We start from the raw sequence: 15497 nt of genomic DNA on the forward strand, positions 1-15497 counted from the left end.
TACAGTTCGGTGGAGAAAGTTATGAGCAAAACAACCAGCAAAGATGAGAGGTGATAGAAATATATAAAACCTTAACTTTAAGGAATTAACTGCACCTACTCAGATGTCCAAAAATTATAAATTAGTAGTCATTGGAAAGATTTTTGAGTCTACGTTCTAATAAAAAAGAATCACATCATTTGGAGGTCTGTGAAAAAAGTTATGATTAAAATAGTCAGCAAAGGTCAAAGTTGACAGCATGAGTTATGCACCTCACTTCAATTGGAGAAAACCACTTAAATGAACATTTTTATTTTGATTAAAATCAATGACCTAACTCATTATTGGTGCATGGTGCACACCCAATAACATTTAACTCACTCACCCATCTTAAAAAAATGAAAAATTCAACAAAAATAGAGCATGGGGAGTACTGTTCATCCAGGTGGGGAGTACAGTTGAAGTTTCTGTACAAATGACAATTTTTTCTCTGGTAATCGATTACAAGACCCCTGTAATCGATTAGCAGAGAAAAAATTGTCATTTGTACATAAACTTCAACTGTACTCCCCACCTGGATGAACAGCACTCCCCAGGGTCATTTTTCTGTCCCTATGGGTGATTCTTTTCTATTTATGTCCCTGTAATTGATTGTCAGGGGCTTTTATAGGTTTTTAAACCAAGGTAGTTCAACTGGACTCCCCATGATGGTTTTGCCTGGCTTTTTTCTATTTATGTCCCTGTAATTGGTTCAATCCATGAATATTAACATTGAAAAAAACATGTTGTGAATTGGAAATGTTCAATACAATCCATTACAATAATTTTTAAAAATATTAACGTCAACATGATTGGAAAGTGGACATTCCATAATTTTATCAAGTAGACATTCCTCTCCTCATGAGTCAATCTTCCATTCAAAACATCAACAAATTTGGTTTTGAAAGAATGTTGCACACACAACTGCATAAAAAAAATTCATGTTAGAACAATCCAAAAAATAATTAACAAAACAAGAAACACAAATTGGCAAAGAGGAAAGGGGAAAGGGTAAATGGAAAATGGGAAAGAGGAAGTGGAAAAGGGGAAAGGGAAAATGCGAAAGGGGAAAAGGAATAGTGGAGATATCTTGCTCTCATCACCGAAGTCACCGGAGTTTTCCATTTTCCACAACAAAATCAATATAAAGGAGAACATGTTTCTCGCTGGGCTGCTTTGCCGAAGAAGATGAAGCTAAAATAAAGAGAAACGAAAGAGAAAAAAGAAAGCTTGAAGGGAGAAAGGAGAGAGCTTGAAGAGAGAAAGGAGTGAGCTTTAAGAGAGAAAGGAGAAAGCTTTAAGAGAGAAAGGAGAGGGAACGATGAAAGAGGTAGAGAGAGGATGAAAATGGAGTAAGGGAAAAGGAAAAAAGGGGAAAGGGAAAATGGGAAATGAAAAATGAGAAACGGAAAATGGAAAGGGAAAAGAAAATACCTTGTTACCGGAGCTTTCTTTTGCTTCACCGGAGTCTCGCCGGAGAAGATGAAGCTTCCTTCATGAGAGAGAAAGAGAGAAAGAGAGAAAGGAGAGAAAACACACACAAAATCAAAACCAAAATGCAAAAGTGGAGGAGAATGAAAACAAAAATGAGAAGGACATTTTCGGAAACCAAATTCATTATCAACTTTAATGAAAAAAAAATATTTTAAATGATCCAATAGCCTTTTGACACGTTGTCAATTTTTTGTCAAAATTGCGTTGTTAGAATATCACGATCCTTACTTTTATTTGATTATATTATAAAAGTAAAATAGTTATTAAAAAGAAATTTTTTTATATATTTTTTAAGAAAATTCAAAAGTAAATAAAATAATGTTAGATAAATGTAAAAATTTTATGTGTGTTGAAGTATTTTTTTTAAAAAAACATTACAGCAAACGTAAGATCATATTTAATTTTCACATTTTAATGATTGATACGATAATGAACCTAGGAAACTTACTATAATTCGTATGTATAAAGATGTAATATTTAATCTCTAACAAAGGCAGCACTCTATATAAATACATAGGTATAAGGTTATCTAAACCCATTTATATATATGAACAGAAAAGAAACACTACGAAGTTCTAGATACATGAGATTGAAAAATCCATCAAGAGAAAAAAAAAACGTAAGACTTTTTAGTTTTGTAGATAAATAAGATTATTATCTGAAGATAATTTTGGCATCCACATATTCGAAGATAGCATTATTCTTGTTGGTTCTAAAATAAACAGTATAATTAAGAATAATAAATTAATTAGTCTTCGTAACATTTTTCTCAAAAATAGGGTGACAGTGTTGTACTTGACTCCCCAACGATAATAGAGACTCTAGATAACGAATGAAGAAAACACAAAAAGAAAAGGTGGACAGCATTTTTCACATTGTTGATATGACAAGGACGTTATATGTCAACAACGATGAATAAAACTAATGTTTTTCTTTGTTAAAAGTTAAATTATCTTTTGTTTGCAATTTGTTGTTTATCAGTTTGCAAGCAAGAAAAGTCACGATATACTCAAAAGAATTTAAAAGAGTTCTCTGAGCAATGCTATTTTTTTTTGGTGAATCTTTCCATATGCAGCGCGTTTTAACCAGTAGATGCTAGACTCGTCTTTGTCTCCTTTTCGTAACCTAATATTATGTTTTATACTTTTCATTTTACTTCAATATATAGATATGCATAGTAAAATTTAAAAGTCTACACAACACAATAAAAAATTAATTATCTATTTTACATTTAAATTATAGACATAAAAGGATAAAGATAACACATTTAAACAGAGATGGATTTTCTTGGGCTAGAAAGGTATTAACCTCCTGAACTTTTAAAATTTTGTGTATGTATAATAAACATTTATGAAGACTAATTAGATAAATTTTTAATTTATTTTATAAAATATGTCATTTAATGTTAATAAATGGAAAATATAAAATTAAATATAATAAAAAATAAAAAATTTATTATGATATTTTTTTTACTTTCTCTCTATTTGTCTCTTGAATTATTTTATTTTTGTGTTTATCTCTTTATCTTTACTCTCTTCCACGTGCTATTTTTTTTAAAGAAAAAAAATTAAACACAAACTTATTGTTTTTACTTTATTTTTCATCTTTCATTATTGAAGAAAAAAATATTTTTTCTTCTTGACAGTGAAATATTAGTTTCATATATTTTCTTTACTTTTCATCTTTCATTATTGAAGAAAAATATATTTTTTCTTCTTGAAAGTGAAATATTAATTTCATATATTTTTTTATCTCATAAATATTTTGTATAGTAAATTTTTTATAAATATGAAAACAATGTTGACTATTTTTTTTTCATACCCCATTTTTAATTGTAACTTATTATCAATAAATTTTTTTTTAGTATTAAGATCGTCAATATTTAATTAGATAATGATAGTTTATTTTTGGATTAGATATTTTTTTTCCTAAATTATCAAGAATTTTGATTTGTGTTTTTCTCTCAAAATTTAATTCATTTTCATCCATTCCTTTTAGACAGTGAGCAATTTAGTTTTCCATAATCAACATTCTTAATTTTTTTCTTACTTAACAACGTATACAACTAACTAATCAATGGATAGTGACATGTGGTGTCACATGTCTAATTTTTTTTGGATAACAATTAATTTGTTTAAATGTGTAAAAGATTGGTCTAATAAACTTCATCTTCTTCCAATAACCAAACCCTAATGCTCCTCCTTTTACGTGTGACCCATAGCTTGCACCAAGGTCACCTCTAGTCGTCTCAATTGCGTTCTACTAGTGTTTCCATTTTCCATCATAGCGTTGTTGTCGTTTGTCACTAGCGACACCGGAGATACCTGTTCGCGTGAGGCTTCCTTACTCTTCTCTAAAATGAGAGCCACCAAGGATATTCATCTTCTTCCCTATGTGAGATCTAGGCCAATGCTTCTAAGGGGTTTCTCTTTCGCTCGTTCCTCCATGATAATGACTTACATCTCTAGCCATCGTCATCACTGCGCCAACAATCGTGATTGTCATTGGCACATCCCTTTTCTCCTTCTCTCTCTCGCCCAAGATCATTGTACACTCTAGGAACAAACTCTAGTCACAGCCAACACCCTCTCTTTCTTCTTCTTTCATTATATGTTTGAATGGATAAATGATTGTCTCTTTATGTGCATTGGTTCGAGTGTGAGGAGTAGTAAATGTTGTGTGTTCTTTATAGGTTATGTCTCACTAGATTTGAATAAAGGAAGAATTGAAAGTGGTGAAGAAGATGAAGGTTATGTTGGAAGGTGAATAATTAGAGAAGGGGATGAAGTAGGTTTTTGTGGCTTTTGTGTGTAATTGGTTGAAGGAGTGGAGTTGGTGTGTGGTTGAATGAAGAAGTTGAAATGTGGCGGCTTCGATTTAGGTGTGAAGGGGGACAATCAGTGGTGAAGTCGCATAGTGGTGTCTCGCTAGACCAAGGAAATTGACATTAACTTCGTTTTTTATGTTTGAGAACGGAAGGCTTTGCTCGTACTGGCTATGGTGATAATATCTCTGATAAGGACAAATGGTGGTGAAATTGTGATTCACGACGGTGAAGGGAAGAAAGAGGTTTGGTGTTTGTGAGAAGAAGAATGAAGAAATAGGTGAACAGATATGAAATGGAGAAAATGGTGGAATCTAAAAAGAATTAATTTAATTTTAACTTTCCACGTTGATTAGTTAGTTGTATGTCTTGAAGACATGACACACTGTTAGCCATGTAAAAAAAAATAATGGCTTTGGTGTTGAAGGATTAAATCCCACCCTTTCTAATATGAGAGGGATGGAAATGAATCAGAGTTTGAGACCAATATCATGTAGGAACCAAAAATATATTTAATCTTTTATTTTTTTAAGTCATGACCTGTTTTTAAATAGGTATACTAATAAAGAATAAAATATTATATTACTTTTTAAAAGTGATAAAAGGAAAGCTAAATGTGAAGATGAAATACAACACAAATTCAACTTCTTCACCTATTCTGAAACATGATACTAATGATCTAGAATAAAATATTATATTACTTTTTAAAAGTGATCAAAAGGAAAGCTGCATGTGAAGATGAAATACAACACAAATTCAACTTATTCACCTATTTTGAAACAAGATACTATTAATCTTTGATTGTTCAAGTATAGGAGTTCTTTATTAAATTCAATAGATTACCAATGGAGAATTTTATATTAGTTATTTGGAACATTAGGAAAATGTCTTCAAATATGAAATATCTAATGACTTAAAGAGATGAAATTAGAATAAATTGTTTAAAATGAAATCCAAATCATATGCCATCCTTATTCTAACAAGGAAGGTCTCTAAGAAGAAATATTTAAAAAATTTAGTTTTGACTCAAGTAATAATGAGTTTAAGAATTTGAAATAACGAAAAAATAACTTTTTAAACATGAATGATTTTTTTTATAGATATAGTTTATTTTTTTATATTATAATAATATTAAAAATATAAATTTTAAATATATTACTTTGATTTTTGTCAAAATTCACATTTAAAATGTGTACATAATGACAAGTTTTTGAAGCATCAAATTATTAAATAAAAGTTAACTAACATTAACTGATGATGCAAAAATAAACGTTATATTTTAAAATACTCTAGTACTCATATTTCATATTTGACAAGGAAAAAAGATATAATAGTTGTATGTTAAACATTATTGTCGATCAGAGATAAGGTCAATTTATAATATATAAGTTACTGCAATACTCATCTTAAAAACCGATTTTATGGGGTTGAGTTAGACTTAAAGCTCATTTCTTAATATGGTATCAGAGTTATGGTTACAGCCGATCCTAGCGATATTTGTTGTTTGTTGGGTATGTTGTTCCACTTGCTATCAGACCCTTATCGAACCACCTAATAATGTCTAATTTATACCTTGGCGTGAGAGAGTGTTGAAAGTCCCCCATTGTATAAAACTTTCATTTTAAAATTAATTATTTACTTGACACATTAAAATTTCTAATTCAATAATTAAATATTAATTTATTTAACTGATACTAGAACACTCACTTGTGTGAAATTTTACACAGGTTTATGGTATGCAACTTTATACAGGTTCGAAACTAAGCTAACAATATATTAATCAAATTAACATATTAATCGAGGTAAACATTTAACAATATTCCTTCAGTATCTACGAGACATGGATTTTATTTTCAAAAATTATTAGAGAAATAATACAATATTTTCTTTCATCCTTTAGAGCTCTTCATTAACTCTAAAGCATGGTATAAACATCAAAGTCCAATCATTTAAGTAATTATCTTGAATGACTTGAAAACATTCTTCATCTATTAATGTACCATGATCGAGGTTTTAATTTTATCATAAAGTTCGATCTCATTGTTAGAATTGATGAGTCCCTTCTGAAATCATCATTCATCTAAACAAGCATTTAATTATATCAAATATCCATTCAACTAGTGTTTTAGAGTATTAATGTTTGAAATTAAAATGTGTAACAAATAACTTGTTAATTAACATGATAGTTTCAAATAAAAAACAAATATTTATTTTCTTCTTAAAAGTTTTGTTATTAATATTTTAAGGTAATATTAACGAATAATTTCCCAAATATAGTCCTTGAAAGATTGGTGTGCGGGGTAATTAGCTCCTAAAAAATTTATGCATTTTAATTCTTAATTATTCATTAATTATGTTTGCCTGCTAATCACTCCATTAGTGGGATGTTGGTAACTGTAAAATGAACATTGACGCGCATGATATGGGTATTACCTCTCACCCACGTGGTAACACATGGCTTTTTAATTGGTTTTGTCATAAAACGAGTTTACTTTTTCGTATGAAATTCAAAGTAATTGATTTTATTGACTGGAAATTCTAAGGCAAGAAAGAGAACTTAACGTGTTGAAGAGAATCGGTGTGAAAAAGAAATTTTGCTTCAATAAAATTTCTAAAGGAGGTGAGAATGTGAATTTGAACCACTTTTTCCTTTGGCTTTGAATGCAACTACATTTTTCGTTTGTAGCAAGTGTGCTCTATTTTTTCTTTTTTGCAACTATACATTTATGAGTTGATAAAAGTTTCCTTCATTTTCCTATCATCTTTCTTCTTTCATTTTTTTTCCTCTTCTCCTTTTATATTTTTTTGTTGCAGATAAAGCATGATAATAGAGATCTATTTTGCTAACTATTAATAATAAATTTCAGTTTTCTAAGTTTATAAGAACTCCTAACAAAGAGAATTATCATAAATTAAAATTAATTTCAACCTAAATTAAAAGAATTTAGAAAGTAATAATTTTCTTTTCACGTCTTTATCGCTAATTGATGTTCCCATTAGCTCACACGAACATGTTTCATATGTAATTTGATATTTTCCAGAAAAAAAAGTCTTAGCGAACGAGTCATAACATAATGATTTTCATATCCACATGAAAAACACAAGTCCTTGATTTTCGAAATATTTCCAAATTCTGTAAAATAAATAAAAAAGAATTTGCCAGAAGGGTGTTTGAATTATGCTTTTGATCATTAAGTTGTACCTGAACATTAATTTGCATCTTAGGAAATGTGGGTTCCAATTTCCTGCTAGACAATTAAATTAAAATATCCTGTAAGATTAACACTAAATGCTATTTGTTTATGCATGTAAAGTAATCAAGGTGGGGTAGAACATGAAATGTCTGCAGTGACAGATTTTAGAAACGTGCTTTTGTTGCCTATTTTGGTTGATTTCCTGATCCTCATCTCAGAGGCAAAGGTGGAAGAATTTCATCTGTTACTCAAGACTCAAGGGTGAAGTTATATTTGACGCTTTCAATTCTTTGGATTGAGTACTTGAGCTCCTGTTGGATGTTCAACCTCGAAGGAGATAATACGATGTCTTTCCATACCGATCCAGCTTCACAAGCTGGGTTGGGGTGCTTGTAAAGTTCATAAATGGAGTTGGCATTTTCGTTCAACTTGGCAAGCCTCTTCAAACAGTCGAATTCATCTGGATCAACAAGCAGTGTCTTGTCCCTATCTTTCCATCCTATCAACTTTACAACGATTATGAGGTCAGTAATACTATAATAGATATTGAAGACACACTAAATTACCATCCATAGAAATATTACTGAAATGATTAAAAAAGACACTTTTATTCGTCTATCTCTCTCCTTATACACACTAGTTGCTAAATTTCTGAGAGGCAAATGGTGGGATCCATTTTGCTATTAACTGTCAGTTGCATCAATAATTTGTGTATACCAAATAAATACAAGTTTTGACTTTATCGGCACAAGAAAAGGGAAATGTGTACCTTGGGTGGACCTTCCAATGCATTTGTGAAGTATAGTCGTGCATTATCTACTAGTTGACAGTAAGTCATAAATGCCTGAGCAAATCTCTTGTGTGATTTCAACTGTGAGTTTACTCTCACTGCTCGTCTGCATATGATAGCTCTCCTGTTTACATTCAAATTAATTTGTTAATCTGATAACTGAAACTAATCAATGTTCATTAGAATTGAACAATATACTGTGATTGGTAAGAATTTTAATATGACCTTATGCCTCTAACGACTGCAAGATAAGCATCACATACTACACCAACAAGCTCTATCCTATATGGTTTTCGCTTTTTGCCTTCAACTTGTTCAGGCTCTTGGCCTTGAATTCTCTCCCAATAGTTTTCAATTACAGTTCCATCATCCTTCACCCTGTAGCCAGCTCCCATGCGGTAACGTCGACGGTGAACATTCCTAGCCATTGTGATTGTCTGCACAACAAACGGCACCCAGGACAGTGTGCCATCCATGATAACATCTCGTCCTTCATTCAATGCTGTAACTAAGAGTGATGAGGCTGCATCTGTGGACGATTGGTGTACCTGTTTGCGAAAAAAAAAATCAAACAATCCAATACAAATGTGAAGTGGTGCTAGATTCAACCCCTTCGGACTTAAAATAGTCACCATTTCAAAAGATTTGGAATTGAAAAATGCTACACTGACATCTACCAATTCCTACTTATTGCAATAGCTAGAGCAGAGAATTAAAGAGTCTCAACCAGTTCTGCTGTTTGAATCATGTCTTGGTGACCTCTTGAGCTGAGGGCCTTGTAGATCATATCTGATTCTTTGAACGCATCTGCCTCAATGACTACGGCATTCCCGGATGCTCCTGCCCAAAATGGTCTGTTCAAAATTCATTTACAAAGAAACATCATTAGGTCATTTTCGTTTATTCATAATTAACAAAAAGATGTTTTCTTAGAGTACTTTGTTCATGATCAAATTTTTTAATAGCAGAAATGTGCTGAGTATACAAACACTACATAAAAAACTGTTTTTGAAAACACTGAACAAACTAGGTCTTACACTTACTCTTTGAGAATATCCTTGAGCACGGTGCTCTTGCCAGCTCCCATGCCTCCACCCATTAAAAGAAGCACTGGACTCCTATCGCTATGAGCTACTGGAGCCATCACCTCTGTGCATTGAGAATCATCGGTTGTAGCAATTCCCATCGCTTTCATTTCTTCCACTAAGGTATTAAAAACTCTAGCCACCTTCAGATTCTTGGCAAGTCTCTCGAACCTTTGTTCCCTGTAAATTGAAAATTATTTGCCTCAGAAAAAAAAAATTAAGCTAAAGCAACCCTTTTGAATATAATTGTATCTATGACAATGATAATTGTAAGTCATTTAACTACAAATATCCAGCTGTTTTGGAATCATAGAGAATAAAGTCTTGTTTCATTATCCCACTAAATTGACTTGAACAAATGCATCTGAACAGAGGTTTGGATATTTCCTTTCAAGTGATGAGAAGCAAAAACTATTTTCCCCTAAACCTAAAGCTGTTTATCTATTCAGTCATGCACCAGAACACTAAAAGGAACACATAATCATTAAAATTTGGATTATATTCTAACTTATGAAAGCTTTTCTTTCTGGGGTAAAATCTTTTTATGAATTTGTTAAGACAAGAATGAGGAATAAAGGTTGCCATAAGGAAGCTATTGATGTTAGTAGGGTTTTGGGTAAAGCTTAGTTATTGTTTTGTTATCATGGTGTGAGCTTAAGAGATAAGTTTAATGGAGTGTGTAACAATGTAATAAATATGATTAGGAGAAAATAACTCTGAAAAAGGTGGGTGATGTGGAGAAGTTTTAAATGAAATAGATAGAAAGACACATTTTATTCAATTTGAAAGAACTTAATTTTAATGGATTGAACCATCCTATTATTACTTTTTTTTTTTAACTTGGAATTCTTTTAGAACCTGCCTATAGCAATTTCAGAGGTTTAGAGATAACTCTACCTACACTGATCCATTTACTTATCTTTCTATATTGTTTCTAATAACTTTAGAACTTTTTTTTTTGTTTATACGGAGTTGCTAGTTGACTAGTTTTTAAGATTTTATTTTCTTGAACCCTGTAGAAATTTGTATCATAACTTATGAGTGCATGAATTCATGAAAAAAGTGAGGTCACAAGAAAATGGAAAGTTAAGGACAAGTAAATTCCATGATTATATCCTGTTCCTGTTCAAAAACACACGATTCCAGTCTCATATTCAATGGTTTATTGAGTGTTCCTCGAAAACAATACCAATAATACACACCTAGTTGCTGCCATAACTATGTTCTTGAGCCTCTTTTTAGGCTCATTTTCCGAGCTCAACACCTGCATATTAATCAGAAAGAAACACGGTTTTAGGGAGTATTCATTTTAGATTAATTATTAAATGACTAAGTATCAGAATACCTGACTCATAATTATGTCACCGTAGTTCCAATGAAATGCTAAGTAACTAAGAATGCATCTCTCAAACTCCTCTACCAGCTTCACATAAAGTGAATCGGCATCGGGTTCATTATCAAAAAAGGCGTATATATCATCTTCAAGTCCCTCGTATTTCCTTATGTATTCAGAAGCTAATCTACATAGATGGGGACAAAATCTTCTGTCCTTGAACCCCATTTGCCTAGCTGCAGCAAATCAGAGAACTTTGAATAAGGAAAATGCTGAATAATAAAGCATATTTCATTCAAGCCAATTATTGCTGTTATTGCTTTGGAAAACAACATAATATTTGCAACATAATTTCAAAACCATACATGTTTGTGGATCCATGCATATAATCGAAAAGAAATGGAAAAACAAACATTATTACCTACGTAATGGGAGAATCTTTCAAGCTTTGGGACGTGGCTTGCGCGTGATAATCTTATACGTGGGATGATCTTTCGATCTCTAGATTGTTTCAGACGAAAATGAAAGACCACGATAAGCAACAACCCCACAGAAATGGCTACGGTGATCTGTGTAAAACTGGGTTTGACATCATAATCTGGACAAGTTTGAGGTGAGTGAGAGGAGAAAACCATCGTAATTTAATTCATATTCCATGAGGGATTATTTTGATGAATAAATAGAGATAAAAGTATATAACAAAAATTAACAAATCAACTACAAGATGCGCATGAGACTTGAGTTTTCCTTTGTTTTATTTTTCTGCGCTTACCTTTCTGCATATCTCCCATAAATCAAAGACCCAGAGGACACAGAAGCTGCAATGAAGGAGAATTTTGTGTCTTTTGACACTGTCTTGTTTTTTGAAGATTTGATTCTGTAGTTGTTTGATGAAGTTCTTCATCATATTTTTTCGACACACGTCTTTAAATATAATTTTATTACAATTTAAAATTATAAAAAAAACCTCATTATCCAAATTAATCTTTTAAAATAATAAGTGTTGTTCTTAATTTTAATAAATATTAATTAATAACAAAAGTATTTTAAAAAATGTATTATTATTCTGTTCATGGTTATATTTGTTTAGAATTAATAGATCATAAAAATGACACGTGAACGCGCATATGTCTATGGGTCATGCGTATGTAAAAGAAAAATGTTTCATCCTTGTTAGAAATATAGAAAGTTATCATTTTTCTTACAAATGCATAATTTGTGGGTTAATTATAAAATTTAACAAAAGAGAATATAAAAACTATAAAATATATTTAATTTTTTCTATCATCAATTTATCTTTGAGAGACTCGAGGCAGAAAGCCTGACCTACGACCTCGGTGAACTTAGACCCGAGGCATAAAGCCTGAAAAAAACGATCTTCGCTTCATTTCTTCTCGCGCTGATGGTTCTCCTTCTTCTTCTTTCTCTGCGCGCTGCCACTGCTATTCATTTCTTCGTTGCTATTCATTGCTTCATCTTTCACTTAAAGCTTGGTTGTGTTCATTGCTTCTTCGGTTCTTCTTCTTCGCGCTGCTGCTTAGTCTTTGCCGCCACCACTGTTGTTCTCCCCAAGGGCTACCTCCACTAACGTCGCCGGTGCGAGTCCTTCGTCGGTGCCGTTCGCTTCGTCCTTCGTCCTTGCCGCTCTCACCTTCGTAGCCGTTATTGCCGTCGTCTACTGTCATCGTCGTCGCGCCATGGAACCCTAAATCAATAAATCCCAATCGTCCACCATCGCGCTTTTCTCCCCCAACGGCGAGTGGGTTGCCTCCGCCTCGGCCACCATTGCACGTTTCTCCCCCAACGGCGAGTGGGTCGCCTCCGCCTCGACCATCATCGCGCGTTTCTCCCCCAACAGCGAGTGGGTCGCCTCCGCCGATGCCTCCGGTACCGTCAGGATTTGGGACACGCCGATGCCTCCGAAGCTTCTCCTTTTTGTTGATGATGTCTTTTGTTGATGATGTTGTATACTGTGCAATGAAGGTGCGATGAAGCTTCTCTGTGTGTTGTGTATTGGTTTGTGGTGTATTGCTTTGTGGTGTATGTTGGAATTTCTAATATGTTGTTGTCTATTGTTGTTCTTCCTTGGCGATGAAACAGGCTTATTGGGTGGTTGTTTACTAGCTCTGGATGGCTGTTTACCAGCTCTGGAAACATCAGCTAGATCATTCACAGTGAATCAACACACACCTTGCTGTAGTGGAAAGCTGAGAAGAATGAATTCAGTGCAATCCTGGAGACTCTGCACAGAGGAGCTAAACATAGTGGAGCAAACCCAATAAGAACATTCCTGATTGGAAAAAACTAAAGAGTGGCTGCATGAAAAGGTATTTTTGAACCCAAAAAGTATAAGAATTTCTTCATCATCTTTTCTTGACTACATATTTAACCATTCGTGATTTTGTATATTTAGTGATTTTTGTTAATGAAAGTTGGGCTGACATTCTAAGTCCAATGTACATCATTCAATAGGGGAGTTTAGAGCAAAAAATAAATCTTCTAGAGAATGATTTGAGTTTTTCTAGAGAGAAAGAGGTAAAAACTTGTCTATTATTTCATGTTTTTTTGCATTTACTATGTTGCTTTTAATTGACAAACTTAACTATCTCATGTTGTGGATTAGCTATTAGCACTATCTTTTGACTGGGTAACCATTTTAGTTTTAATAAAAGTAAAATACATAACTGAATTTTAGTTGAACAATTTGGATGAATGTATGAATGGATCTTAGGTATTATCTGTATGCTTATATTTAACTTGATTATTTGCAGGTTGGACTGGAAGTAGCACAGTTGCAGAGTGAAAATAATTCCTTACTTCAAAAAGGGGTACGTAATACGTTTTTCCCTTTTGAAAGATATAGGAGCAAATGATTTACCAATATATTTAATATTTAAAAGTACATCATATGCAGGCTACTTTGGAAGAAAAAATAAATCAGTTGCTGAATGAAAAGGCAGTTTTGAGCTTGAAAGGGGTAAGATTTGCTTCACTGAATTTGTTATTATGACATTCACTGTTTTTAGCATTTTCTAATTCCCCTTCACCCCTCTTCTCTCTTGCTGTGCTATAGTTTGATATCTTTTATTGGTATTTAAATCCAATATGCATTGTTCCACAGGAGAGCAAACCCAATAAGAACATTCTTTCCCCTTCTCTTCAATTGTAGCTTTAGGTTCTTTCCGATAGTTTGTTTAGGTTACATTGTTTTGTCTTAGCTGTTTTAGGTTCCAATTGAGTCTAGTAAGCCTGTATAGGTTGTACATAGTTTAGGTCACACTGTTAGACATTTTTAGGTTCTGTTTCATACTCTTATTCATTCTTTACTGATTTAATTCATTTCTCAGTTTTATTTCTTTTAATTAGAACTGTTAATTGTGTTCCATTCTGTAAATTCAAGTAGAAGTAGTCCTAGCATTACAAGCCATTTTCCCATCAATTACCCAACCTGTAGAGACTTGTGAGAAGTAGGGAGAGATGGAACTTGGTGAGTGCAAAAGAGAAAAGAAAGGCCAAGAGTGAAAAAGAAAAAGAAAAATGAGCTGAGAAATCTGGTTGTGTTGAAAAAGAAGAAAGAGCAGGTTTGGAAAAAGAGCAAAATTGCAAAAGAAATGAAAAAAAAAAATTTGAGACCTGGCAGAATTGAAAACCAGAGAGAAGGGAAAAAGAAAAAAAAATTGATTGGCCAAAGTTAGAGTCCTTGCAAAGTTAAGAATGGAGGTTGACATGCCATGAGTGAGTGAAACAAGACCACCCTAAACAGTTGAGTGAATCTGAGTAAAACACTTTCCTGTGAGGCTGAAACTGACTTATGCTTTTCTGATTATGTTCATTGTTGAAATTAGCTGAATTAAGTTGTTTCTCAAATGCTTGGATTGTTGAACCTGAGGTTTAAAGCTGAGAAATATTGTTATGTAGTTTTGACTGAAAGAAATGGCTAGGAAATGATTAAATGGCAGGATTGAATGTGCTTTGAATAGGTCCAGTGTTTTTGAGTCTTTAATTTTAGAGTTTTGTAAAAATAGTGTTATTTTCCCTTTTTAGTTAAATAAAATAGGTTTTTAAATAATTAGGTAATTTCTCTTTTAGAAAAATATTCAGAAAAAAAATAAATAAATTTTTTAGTCTTTTATCTTTTCTTTTTGCGGTTTAAAATCCTATTTTTTTTCTGCAGATCAAGTCTTTGGCTGATTGGGCTGAAATGGAGCAAAGTGGGCTGGCAGTGGCTGAATAAGGCTTGGCGATGGAATGGGCTGAAGTCCTCTTGGAGTGAAGTTTAATGAAACGCAGCGTTTCATACTGCTGCAAAGAGGCAAAGCTGACATGGTTTTCTTTCTCGAGTTCATTCTACGTAGGGAGACTTAAATCAATTTGGGGCTTTCTCCCAACTCTCTCACCGATGGCTAGGGTTCTTGCGAAAAGAGAAGAAGTAGAACAGAATCAGACGCAAGCTCCAAGGTCCAACGGAAGCAGGCCCAGAAACTGATCAAACCAGAATGCTGATCAGACCGAGAAGCGGTTGACAGTTGAAGAGAAGAGAGGTTAGAGTCAGTTGAAGAGCAACCAAGAATATTCCAAGTTTATTCGGTTCTTTCCCCTTTGCCCCCTCTTTTCCTCTTTTCTGTTTTTGTTTTCTCCTATATAAAGGAGTTTTGTAAAACAGAAACATACGTGTAGTGGGTGACAGACACTATACATCAATTGTATTTTCATTTCCAATTTTTAATAAAAGCTTGTACGTTTCGGTTTGATGATTCAA

General features: G+C 32.9%; 1 protein-coding gene and 1 long non-coding RNA gene across 4 annotated transcripts; one reads left to right on the forward strand and one right to left on the reverse strand.

Moving 5' to 3' along the window:
• Nucleotides 1-7517: 7517 nt before the first annotated feature.
• On the reverse strand, nt 7518-11614 carry LOC124829951 (calmodulin calcium-dependent NAD kinase-like). 2 transcript variants are annotated; one of them, XM_047303543.2, is made up of 9 exons: nt 11511-11614; nt 11160-11336; nt 10751-10974; nt 10608-10669; nt 9364-9585; nt 9048-9174; nt 8546-8868; nt 8300-8444; nt 7518-8036 (listed from the first exon to the last, which is right to left on the reverse strand). In XM_047303543.2, exons 1-9 carry the CDS (start codon nt 11527-11529, stop codon nt 7779-7781), a joined length of 1557 nt encoding a protein of 518 aa, XP_047159499.1. In that variant the 5' UTR covers nt 11530-11614; the 3' UTR covers nt 7518-7778. The 2 variants fall into 2 exon arrangements, with proteins under 2 accessions (XP_047159499.1, XP_087947639.1); XM_088091513.1 differs by lacking the exon at nt 11511-11614 and having other exon boundaries at nt 11160-11373.
• Nucleotides 11615-12050: 436 nt separating this feature from the next.
• Nucleotides 12051-15497, forward strand: LOC148197993 (uncharacterized). 2 transcript variants are annotated; one of them, XR_015786564.1, is made up of 6 exons: nt 12051-12721; nt 12839-13065; nt 13211-13273; nt 13510-13566; nt 13653-13715; nt 14913-15497. It is a non-coding gene; the product is annotated as an uncharacterized LOC148197993 (long non-coding RNA). The 2 variants fall into 2 exon arrangements; XR_015786563.1 differs by lacking the exon at nt 13211-13273.

Source organism: Vigna umbellata, chromosome 5 (assembly GCF_029865625.1).
Source record: "Vigna umbellata cultivar VRB3 chromosome 5, Vumbellata_1.0, whole genome shotgun sequence".
Taxonomy (NCBI): Eukaryota; Viridiplantae; Streptophyta; class Magnoliopsida; order Fabales; family Fabaceae; genus Vigna; species Vigna umbellata.

Coding starts and splice junctions, on each gene's coding strand:
- LOC124829951 (XM_088091513.1), bottom strand. CDS start 11,373: ATGGTTTTCTCCTCTCACTCACCTCAAACTTGTCCAGATTATGATGTC. Junction 10,975..11,159: donor AAGATTCTCCCATTACGTAG/GTAATAATGTTT, acceptor GATTTGCTGCAG/CTAGGCAAATGGGGTTCAAG. Junction 8,445..8,545: donor GCAGTCGTTAGAGGCATAAG/GTCATATTAAAA, acceptor GAATGTAAACAG/GAGAGCTATCATATGCAGAC.